At 43.2% G+C, this 16,816-nt stretch overlaps 1 protein-coding gene across 12 annotated transcripts in view; it reads left to right on the forward strand.

Moving 5' to 3' along the window:
* The window catches only part of dab2ipb (DAB2 interacting protein b), a 207,042-nt gene that overhangs the window by 181,276 nt on the left and 8,950 nt on the right, over positions 1-16,816 (forward strand). For 11 of the 12 annotated variants that reach the window (XM_086301231.1, XM_086301220.1, XM_086301222.1 and 8 more), the window contains 7 exons: positions 2,105-2,249; positions 4,151-4,295; positions 4,924-5,160; positions 5,284-5,485; positions 6,906-7,093; positions 9,461-10,337; positions 13,555-13,692. In XM_086301231.1, coding sequence (XP_086157357.1) covers positions 2,105-2,249; positions 4,151-4,295; positions 4,924-5,160; positions 5,284-5,485; positions 6,906-7,093; positions 9,461-10,337; positions 13,555-13,692 — 1,932 coding nt within the window. The remainder of the gene's footprint in view (positions 1-2,104; positions 2,250-4,150; positions 4,296-4,923; positions 5,161-5,283; positions 5,486-6,905; positions 7,094-9,460; positions 10,338-13,554; positions 13,693-16,816) is intronic. The other variant, XM_086301223.1, reaches the window with a different exon arrangement.

Genomic DNA, 16,816 nt, shown 5'->3' on the forward strand with positions numbered 1-16,816 from the left:
CCTTTTGCATGAATGCGAGGTGCAGAGATCACTCTGTGCATATGAATGAAAGTAAAGGAAACGCCTCCCCTTATTAGAGCTGTGGAAAATATTTTTTTGCACATACACAGTTGCATTCCAAGTACGTGTCGATACAAGAAATTATTTTGATTGCCTTCATTTTAGTACGACAACATTCGTGTTCTCGTTTCTCGTTTCACACTGAGAAAAAGGTGAAATGGTAAATTACTTATCACGGCGATGTCTTTCATATGATTTCTTGAATGTACTTGTATACGTGTGAGGTTATGAGCCAACTATTAGTCATTAAAGCTGGGTCAACAGTGTTTTTGTAAACAGTTAATCACACCAGCTTCACTTAAAAGAAGTCACTGTCCTGACTAGCTGGTAAACAGGATGTAGCATCTTCCCTCAGTGTGTTAGAGCACAAAAGATCTGTCTGTTATGAAGTTTGCTAGTATAACTTAAAAGGCGTTGCTATGGCTCACCTGTTTGAGCTTGTGACCCGGATGCTGAAAGCCACAGCAGGGGCCTCGGTTTGAGTCCATTGTGTGTGTGTCGTTCCCCCTCTGCTGCTTTCCCGTCCATTTCTGTCTCTGAAATGTCACAAATCAATCTTTTTGGGACTGTTTTTTTTCCCATTTCTTGAGAGGGCATTTACACACCCATAGTTAGTTTTACAATGGCGTTTGGTTTCATTTCACACAGAGTGAAGTCCGATAGCTTCAGTACAGAAAACTCAAGAGCGTCAAATGCAATGCAAAATGTTGTTCGCTGGATTCACATCCGCAAAGAAGACTATTACAAAGCAATGGTTCTGTCCTGACATTTGTATGGAATCATTCTGGAGACGATGTCTTATCCGTGTTATTGGTTTTGAACATACCACAGCAAAATTAAATAAAGCTTGACCCACGACTGTTGACGCTTGGAAAATCTTCTCATCCAGAGTTTTCTCCTGGAAGAGGCAATAATTGGTTTTAACTTTGTGTTTTTGTGTCTTTTCTTTGCTGTCCCTATGCCTTGTTTGCTAATGTTTGCTTTGCTACTGCAGTTTACAGTTGTGCTGTATATGTCTGTACCCCCCCAACCCCGTTTTAAATCAATAAAATGTTGATCACAAAAAAAACCTCAAGAGCGTTTGGTCCGCTTATCGGCCAGATACGTCTGAGGCAGGAGTAACGAAAGGAAATACAGGAAGAAGCTGCCGTGTTCTGGACTAGTCTGGACACAGAGAATTTACTTCAAGCATTTGGAATAAATCTGTGCAATTTTAATTCATTGTAGAAGCTAGTTGTGACATTTTGTCCACAGTGCATATCTGTGGTACTCTGCCACATCCTGGAATGCAAAGCACACTTGGTAATTGAGTTGGATTAAGCAAACAACTCTGGGGTTTGTTAGGTTTGTTAGGACCTGGAACGATCTAATCTCCTTGGTTGGCTGTGGCTCAGGTGGTAAAGCAGGTCGTCTACCAATCAGGAGGTCGATGGATCCACGGCTCCTCCTGTCCAGTGTGTGTCTGTGAATGTTAGACGTACAAGTTAAGCACTGTGTGAATGAGACTTATAGCAGAAAACATTTAAAAACAGAATGTAACCATGTAAGCACCAATCATTTTAATTTGAATTAGTTTTTTTTTCAACAGATCCTAATTCTAACAGTGAGTTGGAGCATCTCAAAAGCTGTGATGGCATTTAGTGCTCTGCCCAAAGAACAAATATAACTTTAAGGCTGGACTTGGTGGAGGGAGAGAGGAACTCAATATCCTGTTTTGCTTTGTTTTGCAGCTTCTTTAGGAAGTGGGTGAAAATGAATCAGATGAAACTGTATTCAAGTCCAGGCCTTCTTATTTTTCTCGCCACCACCAACTCTCCCCTGAGGACACATTTTGTTTTCATGGCCATTACACTGAATTTCCATTATGCACTGTCATTCGTTTTTCCTGTTTAGCTTTTTTACTTCCAAGCTCTCACCTTCTTGCACGATTGAGCTCTTTGTATAATTGGACAGACATCTTCATCAACTCATTCATTATGTGCATGCGTTTTGAGAATAACAGTTATTAACCTTGTGCTCGTCCTGTTTTGTTTTTTTTCTGTAGGACTTCCTCACAGATTTAATGATGTCAGAGGTGGACCGCTGCGGGGAGAACGAGCACCTCATCTTCAGAGAAAACACACTGGCTACAAAGGCCATAGAGGAATACCTCAAACTGGTGGGACAGAAGTACCTGCACGATGCCCTCGGTTAGTGATTGGAAAGGGAGCTTTCTTCTCCTGCACGTAGACACTTCCTCTGATGTCTGTTTATCCCCCGACCTTTTTTCTAACGTCGAAGCGGAGCGTACACGACACAGGTTGGGAAGGATTAAGAGCAGTGTTATAGTAAATATTAGTAAAGGGCGAATATCACCAGGTGAGCTTGTAAGCTGCCCTGCAGTGGCCTGATGGCTGTTTGTGTGGCTTTATAAAAGTGGCACGTGGAGAACGGAGCCTCAGGTGGGAAGAGGGGAGGGAGCAGAGGTGGCCAGGCAGGTGATAAAGTACGGGAAAATAGAGTTGGTATAAGGAAAAGACAAGTAAGAGACAAGCAACAGGCTGAGGACATAACATAATTAGCACAGTATCAAGCAGGTGGACCAGTGAGAGGGGCGATGATGCACTACAGGTGTGTTTTCCTCCTCTATCTAACATTTAAGTATACGTCCGCCAAACCACGCTTTCTAATATCCTTATTGGGAATCATGCCTTTCAGTTTCTCTGCCATAACAGTGAAACTCATGCTGACTGTAAGTCTCTTTTTTTCCCTCAGAGTGGACGATAAGAGAGAAAGACGGTGTTTTTCTGTTAAAGGGTGAAATTGCAATACAGGCTCTATCGATTACTGGGTCATTCCATCCCAACATGGGCCCTCTGTTCGACCGTCTCCAATTTTCGTTAATATTTTATGGTCCAAAGTTTGGACTTATGTAATGATTGCTGTGAAATCTTAGCTTTTTGCCCCTCGAGACACTTGCAGTATTTTTTTTCCACACATTGAAATCAGAGGCAACGTTTCAAGATGAATAGCTCAAACATTTTAAAGAAATATGACAAGTTGTACCAGGAAAAAAAATAGAATGTCCAAATAGAACTAAATAGAACTAAATGTAATTATCAGATAATAATTTAGTTAAATATGTGCATATTTTGAAATCAAAATAAATCATAATTAATTTTTTCTTGGTCAGATTTTACCATCAAAGATGAATGAAAATTGCATTTTTTTTAATTTATTGACTGAATATTTCAAGAGAGTCCAGTGAAAATGTCAGGGTTTCATCTTTAATTGTTTTTGAGATGTTAATGTTTAAACTTTGCCTTTGATGAATGTCACTGTGCAAAAATATGGCTTGAATGGGCTCAATGGACCGTTTTTCAAAAAAGAAATGGCTTTGAAAGATATTTTTCACAGCGGTCATTATATAAATTCAAGCTTTGGACATTAAAATTTGTATTCAAATCAGAGACGGTCGAGGAGAAAATATTCTAAAAATGTTCTTCTGAGAAGAGACAAAGCAGCAGAAGCTAATCTGTAAATGGCTCCCAGCCTTCCTGGCACCTATTTTTAAAACTTTAGATTTTAATTAATTTATTTATTTATGGTATTCTGCTAGTGTTTGTGTTCTTCTTGTCCACATGAGTGTCTCTTTCTGGCTGTCTTCAAATTGCTGCTTGTTTCCTTGCGTGCCTTTCACTTGGCTGACTTCAGACAGAATTTGAGGTCTGGAAAATGATGCATCACTGCGTTGCTTTTATTGTTTGACGTCTGGCTAACCGTTTGATGTCACTGGACCCAGGGTAGCACAAGGACGGCCAAGCTTTCCTTTTTAGACCACCAGAGACTCAAGACGCTGCTGTTCCATTTTCAGTCACACTGATTAGAGAGGAATAAAAATCTCAGACCACGGGCAAACTTCAAATTCGCTACTTTTATGTGTTGTTGCCTTTTTTTTTCCTTTACGCAATTCTTCTGCACGACCTTGTTTGGGTTGTGCGAGTCTGACGGCTCTTGTTGTCTTTGAGAGCTCAACTGATTATATGACATATCAACAAGGAAACATATAAGTAAATATATTCCTTAACTCTTTTTGTTTTTTAATTTGTAGGCGAGTTCATCAAAGCTCTGTACGAGTCGGATGAGAACTGTGAGGTCGATCCATCCAAGTGTTCGTCAGGTGACCTGCCAGAACACCAGAGCAACCTGAGGATGTGCTGTGAGCTAGCCTTCTGCAAAATCATCAACTCATACTGGTGAATGCTGGAGCTTTTCTTGTTTAAAAGTGTGTTTAAGTGTCTCCAGTGTGCACGCATTGTAACTTTTATCCAGGCTTCATCGTTTTGTATTATAAACACTGCTACTGAGGGGGCTTTTAATTAAGTTTTATACAATGTAGCAGCAGCTGCCAGATATGTAAATACAAACAACTGTTGTTCTAAGTGTGATTATAGCAACAGCTCAACAATGATTTAAAGAACCTGCTGAGAGGAGGAGACGCATCACATGATGAAGGAACCTCATGATTAATGTTCACTCAGCCTACAACCTTGCTACATCCAGCAGCATAGACAGTAATATGAAATACTAATACCATACAAAAATATGCATTATTATATCAAGTACACAAGTGCCGGGAATGAAGTCTTCTTTATATAACACCAGTTTAAAGTAAAGACCCTACAGTGTCAGAGTAAAAAACCCCGACAATCAGACGATTAGCTTTGAGCAGCACTTGGTGACAGCAGGAAGGAAGAACTCTCCTTTAACAGGAAGAAACCTCCAGGAGGACCAGGCTCAGGGAGAGGCAGCCATCTACCTTGTCTGAAAGTCTACATTTGGATCTCAGAGAGTAACTTCTCTCCTCTCTCTAATCGCCAACAGTGTCTTTCCACGAGAACTCAAAGAGGTTTTTGCATCGTGGCGGCAGGAATGCAGCAACCGAGGTCGACCGGACATCAGCGAGCGTTTGATCAGCGCTTCCTTGTTCCTGCGGTTTCTCTGTCCGGCCATTATGTCCCCCTCGCTTTTCAATTTGATGCAAGAGTATCCCGACGATCGCACGGCACGCACGCTCACGCTCATTGCTAAGGTCACGCAAAACCTGGCAAACTTCACCAAGTAAGTTTCTGCTTTTGTTGTGTGTTTTGAAAACACCTTCTATTGTTAGAGTAGAATTGTGGACTTAAAACTCTGCTACGTTGTTTTTCCCCCGTTTCTCTTTCCTGCCCCTGTTCCTAACAGATTTGGTAACAAGGAAGAATACATGTCCTTCATGAACCAGTTCCTGGAGCACGAGTGGACCAACATGCAGCGCTTTCTGCTAGAAATCTCAAACCCAGAGACAATCTCCAACACAGCGGGCTTTGAGGGCTACATTGACCTCGGCAGGGAGCTCTCTACATTGCACTCCCTTCTTTCAGAGGTGGTCTCCCAGATGGACCAGGTACTTAAAAATATGTTGGTCATTAGCTGTCCATCAAGATCTGTGTGTGGTCAGCCGTCTGCGCAAGAGAGACAAAGAAGAGAGTGCAGGCAGGGTGGCGTGAGCAAAGATGGGCGTCAGGGGTGATTTGTGACAGAAGCATAGCCGTGAAAGGGAAGGTTTTCAAGACAGTTGTGAGACCTGCTGTGATTTACGGTTTGGAGGCAATGGCGTTGACAAAAACACAGGCGGTGGAGCTGGAGGTGTTAAGACTTTCATTAGTAGTGGCCAGGATGGACATGATTAGAAACTGGACAAAGGACGTTGAACTGCCAGGGAGGAGGAAAACGGGAAGGACACAGACGGAAGAAGTGAAGGAGGACATGCAGATGGTCGGTGTAACAGAAGAGGATAGGGTGAGGTGATCTGCCTAAAGGGGAGCAAACGCAGCTGATGTGCCGCTGCCCCTTTCAGGAAGAGATCCGTGAGTGACAGGGAGAAGCGCTAATGGGAGCAGCGCAGCATATTGAGTTGAGTTGGGGATGGCAGCTGATCAGACATGAATGAAACATTCTGTCACTTTGAAATTTCTTCCTGAGTGATGACTCTCCGATGTAAACATAAATCACAGCACGGCCATTGATTTAAACTTAAAATCAGGACTTTACCACAGCTGAGCAGGCGGCCTGAAAAATGGCTCGTGACGACAGGTTAACGGGCCACATTAGAGTCAATATTTCATAGTCCTTCTGTTGACTGACATGGAAAAATGTGTACATAAAAGCAGATTTATTGGAAATTTGGCTGTATTGAAAGACCAGCATATGTGAGCACAGAGAGAGGGAAGCAGATATAAAGCAGACGAGTTTAGCTTGCGCTAAAACACAAGGGTGGAAGTAAAAACCCACAACAAAGCCGTATTTATTGGTTTATTGATTTTTTTTTTAATTATTTTTTTTTATTGATTGATTAAAGGTGAGATCCTGCTGCTCAGGATTTCATCTCTCTAGTGTAGATCAGTATGTTTATCCTACATCATCAGTAATTTATGATGGCATTACATAAACAGTGCGCCGGGGGAGAACACACTGAGGCCGGGGCGAGGCATGTTCTGGGCTTATAAGGACATTTCCATTAGCCGTGGTAGCAGATGGGAAGCTGGTGGTAGCAGATGTTTTTTTTTTCTTACTGTAGATCATTCTACCTAACCCTTTCAATAATTCAGAAATCAAAGTCTGGTTGAACCCCACCCCCTGTCCATCAGACTGCAGTTTAATTATTCGATGTGGCGTGGGGGAAATAATGTCTCAGAAATATGCAAATTACAAACTCAAACAAACTGCACTTTAAATAAAATTGAATTAACGCTGCCACTGAAGTGGTCCGGAGCAATATTTAACATGGATTACATTTAATTCTGACTTCTTATTATTATTTGCAGAGTGCAGCCTCTAAGCTGGGTCCTCTGCCCAGGATCCTGCGAGAGGTGAACACAGCTCTGTCTAACCCGTCCAGTGTCCAGATGACACCCGGCCAGTCCTCCGAGCAAATGGGCTCGCCTCCTGCTGAGGCAGTCTGCAGCATTTCCACCGGCCTGCAGAAGATGGTCATAGACAATGACCTTTCCGGGTAAGACATTTTAAAATATAAATACACTCAAATTTCTAAAAAGAGAAATGCGAAAAAAGTGCTGAAAAAATACCATGTTTGTGCAGCTGAGGTATATTTCACCACACCGTTGTGGTATCCAAAGAGTCAGCTAGTACATGTTTAAATTGCTATAAATAGAAAAATCACTCAACATCTATGCCGCAGAAAAAAACGAAGTGGTCCTGAAAGAGTCCTTTCATCACTGAACAATTAAAAATAAATAAATAAAAGGGATCTGCCAGTGACTCAGCCTTCTCCTAATGATATAGACTTGAAGCGTTTTGGAACATTTGTTCAATTTTTAGAGAGCTGAATACCCTTAAGTGTAACATATAGCGCAGACATGTCTGAGTTTGTTTACAGTTTTTAATAATGTACATCTTCTCCAGCTCCAACACTAGCAGCCAGCTCTGGGCATATTTGATTACAGGTCGGGTCTGGAATTGATTTGAGAGATGGGCTACTTGCAGGTAGTAGATGTGCTGGAAGGAAACTAATCTCTGTCACTTGCAGACTGATATCAGTCTGATATCAGTCTGCAATTTCTCGTAATGCAACAATTAACTGTAAAACATTTTTGTAAATCTTATATCTGTTGCCTTCTACAGAGGCAAGTTGCATTTAATAGAAATTCACATTTGCACTCAGTAACCTTTCTGTTCCACAGGAATATAACCACAATACAAGCAGCTAGCAGCCACTTGAGTCGAGTCCCCTCATGTTGTGCTTATTGACAAAGACTCATTCAGACTGATGGCAACATGTTGGCGATCTGCGTGCATTTATAAATGAAACAGCAGTTATTTGCAGTCGGTTCACGTCAGAGTGGGACTGTCTGCAGAAAGCCTCGTACCAGGTGACCTGTGCAACTGTCATGTGGTCACAGAATATAACAATGAAATATATTCACCAGCCAGAAGGTTGACATGTGTGTTTTTACTTGTGTGAGTAAGATATTAGCTTGCTCTGAATCAGGATGTAGTTTTATCAATGTGAGTGTGTGCACTAGTTTTACTTTGAGCCGATTTATTGCAAGTTTGCTTGGCTAATGTTATCACAGGACCCTGGTACATGAGATGAGCCATCTTTTTCATAGTATTTGAAGAGTATTTTCATTTATTTAATAAAATATCGATATTTGTGAGCCTTTCTCGATACAATATTGCAGAGAGGCTCTCTGTTGAATTGAAGTTGTCAAACCTACAAAAAACTAGTTGTTTTTTGGGCCATAACTCTCTAAGTGTTGGCCAGTTGTGACAAAATCGTACACAAATGTCTATGGATAGGACACAATTCCAAACTTCACTGATTTCCGGAGCCACGTAATCTTGAGGTGGTGATGAGAGTTGAGTGTCAGTGTCTTCTCGCGCTTGGCAGTTTTGCCGAGTGCTAATGTTTGCCAGGTGAGGCAGCGACACAGTGAAAAGTGTCACCTCTGCTTGTTTACATCAGCCCGATGAAATCCTGTTTACTTTCCAGTGGATGAATACTCACTCAGACGGCACCTTGTCTCGCTTATCCACTTGTCCTCTCACTCGCTGCCAGAACAATGGCAAGGTGACACTTGAAAAGATTAACATAAAAGCAGAGGGACCATCACCAGAAAATGGCTCAGACAAATGAAAAAAATAAAAAATCCAGCGTCTCAGGCGAAGATGAGGAGCATGAAGTGTCAGAGAGACGGTATCATTACGCTTATCAGGCATCTGGATCAATAGAACTAATTAAGCGATGTCCCTGTATGACCTGATGTTAGAGCCCTGCTCTTGTTACTTTATCACAATAACTATTTGCTCGTGTGTGTGTGTGTGTGTGTGGTGTAACCTCACGAGCGAACTGTGAGACTGAAATTCAAACGAGCTCGCTGCCATTCTGTGCTTCTCATCCACCAAAAAATAGGATGAATGTGTCAAGGTTTAGAAAAGGAGAGCGAATGAGCAGAATGAAGAGGAGAAAGGAGTTAAGGGAGGGAAAGATAATGGAACGCTGGGAGAAGGACACCGAGAGCAGGAGAGGAGCGTGATGTGAATGATAGAGATTATTGGAAGATAAGTCACATCTGTCAAGGTAATGGTCTTCTGGCAGTGAAGCCTCCATCTGCTATCAGAAGAAATGTGAGGGGACGGCTGAAACAAATCGTGTTTTCCTAAAAGATTGATTTATTGGATTCTCTTTGATTAGATTACATTACATTTGTCTGTTGTGATTAGGTGGTTTTAGCCCATTTTAACACTTGGATCCACTTTTGTGGATACTTTAAGACACATTTTATTTTTGCTCTTTTTGACCTCATGTTGACGTAGATGGATGGTTATCGTTATGGCTTCTGATGTGCCTCTGTTTCAGATTGGTCGACTTCACTAGATTACCATCACCCACACCAGAAAATAAGGATCTGTTCTTCGTGACAAGGAACTCAGCTATCCAGCCTTCCCCTGCACGCAGTTCAAGCTACTCTGAGACGAATGAGCCAGACCTGGGCATGGCCAATGGCAGCAAGAGCTTGTCCATGGTAGACCTCCAGGACCCCCGCATTCTGGATGGTGGCACAGTTCCCGGCTCCTCAGATGCTCTGGGTGAAGGCCCAGCTTCCGGGGCAGGCTGGTCAGCCATAACCTCACAAGGCAACATCCCCGGAGGTCCCACCATAAGGCGGCCAGGCCAGACCCCCACCACCCCAGGCACGGAAAGCACTCCTGGCCGACCCGCCCAGCTGCTAGCCCCGCTGTCCTTCCAGAACCCTGTCTACCAGATGGCGGCCTGCTTGCCCGTGTCCCCGAGGGGACTGAACGACTCGGGTTCAGAGTGCCACAGCTCGGTGAGTTCCCATAGCAACAATGAGGACGGGCCAGCAGGAGGCAAGCACTCCTTCTTGAACCACGGCGGAGGGGGCGGGGGGAGCAGCGGGGACGAGTACACCAGGCGCTCTGGGGAGTTCAACCGCCGGCAGCTGTCCCTCACGGAAACACCGCACCAGCCCGGCGTCCCCAGGCAGAACAGCGCCGGCCCACAGAGGCGAATAGACCAACCGCCACCTCAGAACATTACTCGTGGCCGCACCCCACCGAATCCGCTCAACAGCGGACCCTACCCCCGGCCCTCCTCCGGCAGCATGATGACGTCATCGCCCGACTGGCCCGGCAGCGGGGCTCGATTACGGCAGCAGTCCTCCTCCTCCAAAGGCGACAGTCCTGAGACCAAGCAGAGGGCTCAGCACAAACAGGTACCGCTGCATGCAGCGCGAGCTGCAAACGTAAAATTCACAACTACTCGGTCATGTGAGCAATCTTCAGCACAGCCAGCTATAGCTGCCTCACTGTATTTAATCACTTTAAATTACAGTAATATACAAATTTGCTGTTACAGAACACCCATTTATGTCATGCACGTCAAAACGGGCTGCGTGGGTGCTCGCAGACGCTGCACATTGTGCCCTAATGAACTATAGTCACTGTGCATGTAATAATAGTAATTTGCATACAGGCAGCTCATCACCTCACCACTGTTTTACTGGTTACGTTTAATGGGTTGAGAACGAGGGTGGCGGAGGCACAATTAGTATCTTATTAACGAGCAGTATGTGCTCAAACGTGCTCTCTCCAGACAACGGGAAACAGAGCTCGTGGATACAAACAGTTACAGTAAATTGCAAAGTCATTATTGGAAAGTCAGGACTTTGGGGTGTAATCAGAAACACTAATCAATTTTTGCCCCAGGCAAACTGGCTGAAGGGGAGAACATCTGCATAATAGCTGTAATGCTTTGCTCTCCCCAGTGTGCTAAAAGTCTACAGTATCGCCCCAAGACTGACTGAATTAATGAGAGCAGCAAAACAAAAACTAACAAATTGAATTTGTAGAGGGCTCACTCACAGCTATCATTAAGCAAGACGACTTTAATACCAGTGTGTGTAGATTGATGGATTGATGCATTAAGTTCCAGGCTGGGAGTGTAGCTCTAGGAATGCTAATATTTATCAGTCACTTTGCGACTGTGGTCCAGCTATAAATACACCGATCAGGCATAACATTATGACCATCTGCATTATGTCCACTTTTTGCTCCCAAAACAGCCCTGACCCTTCAAAGCTTGCACCCCTCTAGACTCCTGAAGGTGTGCTGTGGGATCTGGCACCAAGATGTTAGCAACAGATCTTTTGAGTCCCGTACACTGTGAGGTGGGACCTCTGTGGATACTTCTTTGTCCAGTTCTGGGGCGAGGTTTTGGAGGCCAAGACAACGCCTCAAAGTTGTTCCTGAACTATTTTTGCTTTGTAGAGGGCGCATTATTCATCTGAAAGAGTGCACATGGTCTGCAACAGTGCTTAGGTAGGTGGTAACATCCACATGGATGGCAGGACCCAAGGTGTCCCACACTGCCTCTTCCAGCTAGCCTTCTTCCCATAGTGCATCCTGGTGCCAGGTGTCTCCCCAGGTAAGCGATGCACACTCACCTGGGGATGTAAAAGAAAATGTTGACTCATCAGACCAGGCCATGTTCTTTTATTGCTCCGTGGTCCAGTTCTGATGCTCGCATCAGTGAGCCTTGGTCGCCCATGACCGTGTCACTGGATCACCACTGTTCCTTCACTGGAGCTCTTTTGATAGATACTGACCACCGCACACTGGGAACACCCAGTCCCCATGCTTGCCCATTTTTTTCTGCTGCTAACACATCAACAAAATGATGAAGACATAATCAGTGTTATTCACGTCACCCGTCAGTGGTCACAACGTTATGCCTGATCTGTGTTCCTCAATTATCTGACTTTTACACACATGGCACCAAAAGATGAATCCTTATGTTTTTCTTTCCTTAGCCATGCTAAATATCTGAAAATGGACTGCACAGTTTATAATAACATTACCGTATTTCCCGGACTACAAAGCGCACCTGAATATTAGCCGCACAAGCTAAAATCAGGGGAAAATCCTGTTTTGTACATACATTAGCCGCACCTGACTAAAAGCCGCAGGTGTTTCAATGTTGACTTATCATATGTAAGAGAATATGCACAAAGGGAATTGTCAGGAAAGAGATGGCTGTTTGGAGACACACCCCTTTTATTAATATTTTTGAAAAACAAGTTATGGGTACATATTTGCACATGTAGTACATAACAGTAACCTATAGCACACCAGGAAAATAGATTCGGCCTACCTTTTAGGCTCAGGTGCAGTGACACGGCTTTAACAAGAAGAAAAGTCAGTCATTCACCATCTTTCTCTTCTTCCTGCGCTCTAAAACCACCAAAGTCCTCTTCTCCAGTGTCGGATACTAACAGGCTCAGGATGGCTTCGTCATCCACTCTCCGCTTCTCTCCTTCGTTGTCACTTTCAAAACCAAAGAAATCCTCGTTGTCAGTGTCAGAGTCGAACACCCTAAGAAGGGCCGTGGCGGTGTCCTCCTCTCCATCATGCAGCAGTCCAGCCCTTCAAAATCCGTTGGTGATCGTGGATGTTTTCACACTTTTCCACGCTGTCAGAATCCACCGGTGGAGTTGGGCATAACTTGCTTTTCGCAAGTTTATCGCCGCTCATCATCCACGACTCCCGCTGAACGCGTAGCGCTACTTTGAAGTTTGTTTTTCGCGCTACTTCGTACGGCACTACGTTGCCTGGCGGACGGACATGTGACTAACATACCACTCTTGAACCCCGATCCTTCCGCCAGGCAACGTAGTGCCGTACAACAGCGGAACAAACAAAACAAATCGTCTTACGATATGACAAAAATCATGGACAATCCATAGAAAAGCCGCACCTGACTAAAAGCCTCAGGGTTCAAAGCTTGTGCAAAAAGTAGCGGCTTATAGCCCGACAATTACGGTAGATGTTTTGTTGCTACTGCTACTGTGGGACAGTATAGTGAAGAATCATTAATGAGAACACGAAAGCCAACAGCTTAGTAAAGTTTCACTCACATCACATGTATAAATATGTGCAGTTTGACGTGTTTAATTCAGATACGTTTTCTCTCAAACTGCTTAAATGCAAATGAGTGTCTGACTAAAATTATTATTATTATTTTTTTTAAAAAGCAACAACAAACAAAAAACCTCAGCAGATAGTAATGTTACATGACTGCTAGCCTTTGCCTCAAGGTAGATTTCGGCGCAGGTATTGAATCTTACAGTGTTTACTTTCCCTCGCTGCCAGTGTGACACTATAGCTGCTCTCACTCCCACGTGTTTAAAAACCTGCTTCAGAGAGCGTGTGCTACAGGTTTGCGTGAGCCTGTATCCATTCCACCTGCTGCTTTCAGTCCAGATGAGTCGATGCATTTCAAGCTTCTTTTGTTTTTTTTGTTTTGTTTTTTTTCTGTTGTTTCTGTGGTGATATTGCAAACTCCCTCCTCCCCCTCTCCCCTCCTGCTCGTCACTTGCTCTCATGTATGTGTGTGTATGTGTGTGTGTGTGTGTTTTGTGTTGGTTTTACTAGGCCCCCTCCCCAGTGAACCCCAGTGCGTTGGACCGCACAGCAGCCTGGCTATTGAATATGAATGTGCAGTTTTTAGACCATGAGGGGATGGAGCCCGAGTCACTGAGAAACAGAGAGGATCTAACTCAGGTGGAGAAGGTAACCTGCCATCCGACCCCCTACCCCCAGCACCCCCCCTCCCCTCTCCTTTTTCACAAACCACCACAACCTTCAGCCCTGACACCCCCCACTGAACTGTCCTTTCTTTTCTTTATCACTCACACACACTTCCCTTCCTGAAAAGCCCCCCTTCTACACTCAATTACCTCACGATTTTTTTCCTTTATTTTGGGGGTTTTATTTTCTTATTTAAACTTTGCCCTTGTCTCTGAGCCAAATTGTCACAGCAAAAAGCCACAGTGTGCATATTTCCAACATAAAAGTAAGGGAAATGGCTTCATTTTGTGCAAAATAATACAATTGAAAAAAAACTGACTTTTTGGTGATAGTCCAGCTGTTTATCTGCGATGTTTTTGGACATTTATGCAGCTGCGGGAAAATCATAGCTACAGCAGGAGGTAGTTATCATGAGCAAATAATTGTGAAGCTAAATATAGCAGGCAAGAATATCAACAAGCTCCAGTGCTGACAGCAGCGGCTTCATTAATCTCATTTTCTTGATGAATGCGTTAGGCTTTTTAGTAAAATCCGAAAAGCTGTGAATATTAGAGTATATATTATTATGCAGTTCTGTCACATTTAAAAAGCTAAACTTTGAAAATAACTAGAAATGAAGTGTGTGTGAGAGTTAAAATCTCCCTTCACCTCCAGAAAAAACCAAAAAAATGTCCCCTTAATCCTTTCTGGCTATGTTTAACACAGAATTTATTGTCCAAACCAGGTGTGTCCGTGTGCATGTGTGTGTATCCACATGCAGCATCCACACAGACGTCTTGCAGCTTGTGTGTGCTTGCATCGGTGTGAGAGACGGGGACATAAAGAGGCTTTTTGCTGCTTCCTCTGCCTACGTTCGCTGCTTCTCTGCTGAGCTACCTTTACAGCCGTTCACTCTCAGCTTCCATTCTTTGGTTGGCTTGTCGCATGTCCCACCCACCCTTCTTCTTTTTTCTTTTTCTTTATGTATTTTTTTGTAAATCCATGATGAATACAAACCTGTCATTCCGGCGTAGCTCGTGCGTTATGGAAGCCAGCAGCCCCGGCAGGGAGAGCGACCAAAGAAGGCAATAACTTCAGTGTTAACAAAGAAAGCCACAGCCACCTTAAAATAGCAGAGCCGCTAACAAGACAGGAATCGTTCGAGAGTGGCTTAGACGCTCCTGCAGCTAATGGTCTATACAGTCTTCACTATACGGACATAATAGACCCATGTAAAAAATAAATGCTACGTGTATTTTTACTTAAATAGAGCGTTTGCTGACTACCTGCACAGTGTGTGTTTCAATATAACAGATACGTTTACATTTTGTGCTCATTTTGTTCTCGATGGTTAATTTAATTTGTGTCAACGGTATCCTGGCAATCTAGTTAGTAGTGTGAGTATCTAATCAATTTGATTAATGAATCTCTCCTGTTAGGATCACTCAATGCTCACTCCCCCCAGCACCTGAAAATGATTTTGACACAGAAGGAAAAGTAGGTTAGAACATCAGCTTGGTCGAAAAATGTAGATTTAAATTTTCACATGCTATAAGAATAAGAATAACTTTATTTATCCCGAGGGAAATTCTTTTGTCATGTACATGCTCAAAGCAGCAGGAGAGACAGAGGAACAGATGAATAAGATATACAATATATACAGTAAGAATAGTAGTATACAGTAATATACAGTAGGATAGTGCAAGACATAGTATCAAATAACTCTAACGAAGTAATATATATAACTATATTGGGTAATATTGAATTAGAATTAGAATTCAACTTTATTGTCATTGCACATGCACAGGTACAGGGCAACGAAATGCAGTTTGCATCCATCCAGAAGTGCTTTAGTGATATAGATATATTACAATATATATTAGCAATAATATAGATATGTGAGTATATTACAGAAATGGGTCTATTATGGTATGTTATAATGTACACGGTATGAAGTATGTTGTGAATATTCTATAACTATAAGTATGTACAGGCTGTAGTGAGTACAAGCTATGTACAGGCTATGAACAGGATATAAATATGAAAAACTATACAGAATATGAAATAAATAACTTCACAGAATCTGAGATATACAGCTATACAGAAATGGGAACTGTGCAAGTTGTAAACAATTGTAGGGTTAAAAATTATCGTATGTACAGAATGATTATTTACACAGAGCTATACAGTAGTGCAGTTAAGATAAGTGAGATATAATTCCTACAGAGGCTATATAAAGTGCTAGTGGTGCACAGTCTGAAAGGGAACAGAATAACATTGGTAATAGTCTCAGGAAAATCACCTACAGAGTGAGGAAGAGTTATACAGTCTTATTGCCACTGGTACAAAGGATTTACTGTGGCGGTCAGTTCTGCATTTCGGGGCAATGAGGCTTTGGCTGCGTTTGCTCCGATGGTCCACCATGGGGGCATGCATGGGGTGGGAGGGGTTGTCCATGATAGAAAGAAGCTTTTTTAGCATTCTCCTTTCAGACACCACCTCCAGGTTCTCAAGTCTGACACCCAGGACAGAACCAGCCTTTTTAATCAGTTTGTTCAGCCTGTTGGCATCAGCTGTCTTCACCCCACTTCCCCAGCACACAGCTGCAAAGAACACGACGCTCTCCAACACCGAGTGATAGTTTACAGTCCAAGCGTACCCCCAGGTACCGGTAGTCCTCAACGATCTCCACATCAGCCCCTCTTATGGTGACAGGGTTAGGAGGAGGAGCCTGCTTCCTAAAGTCCATAATCAGTTCTTTTGTCTTTGTGATGTTAAGTTGTAGGTGATTTAGCTCATACCACTCGACAAAGCTGTCCACCACACTCCTGTACTCCTCCTGTCCATCCCTGATACAGCCCACAATGGCAGAGTCATCCGAGAATCTCTATACAGTCGCGTGCAGAAGTCTTGAGGCATCCGTCACTTGTTTATATTTTGCTTCCAAACTGACCTATGACTCATTCAAGCATAAATACGCAGCCTGTTGCAAAAACACATCATTTTGTTCCAATTTCTTCAGTTTAATCTACATGAAATGCCAAAGACGATACAAATGGCATTTTTTTGCACCAACACAGTGATTCCCACTAGCCCAAACCTGATCATATAACGACACGGTGTGCAA

Source organism: Aulonocara sp. 'chitande type north' Nkhata Bay, linkage group LG7, assembly GCF_057382095.1.
Source record: "Aulonocara sp. 'chitande type north' Nkhata Bay isolate Kocher_YH1m ecotype deep benthic linkage group LG7, A_spYH_male_GT1.1, whole genome shotgun sequence".
Classification (NCBI taxonomy): domain Eukaryota; kingdom Metazoa; phylum Chordata; class Actinopteri; order Cichliformes; family Cichlidae; genus Aulonocara; species Aulonocara sp. 'chitande type north' Nkhata Bay.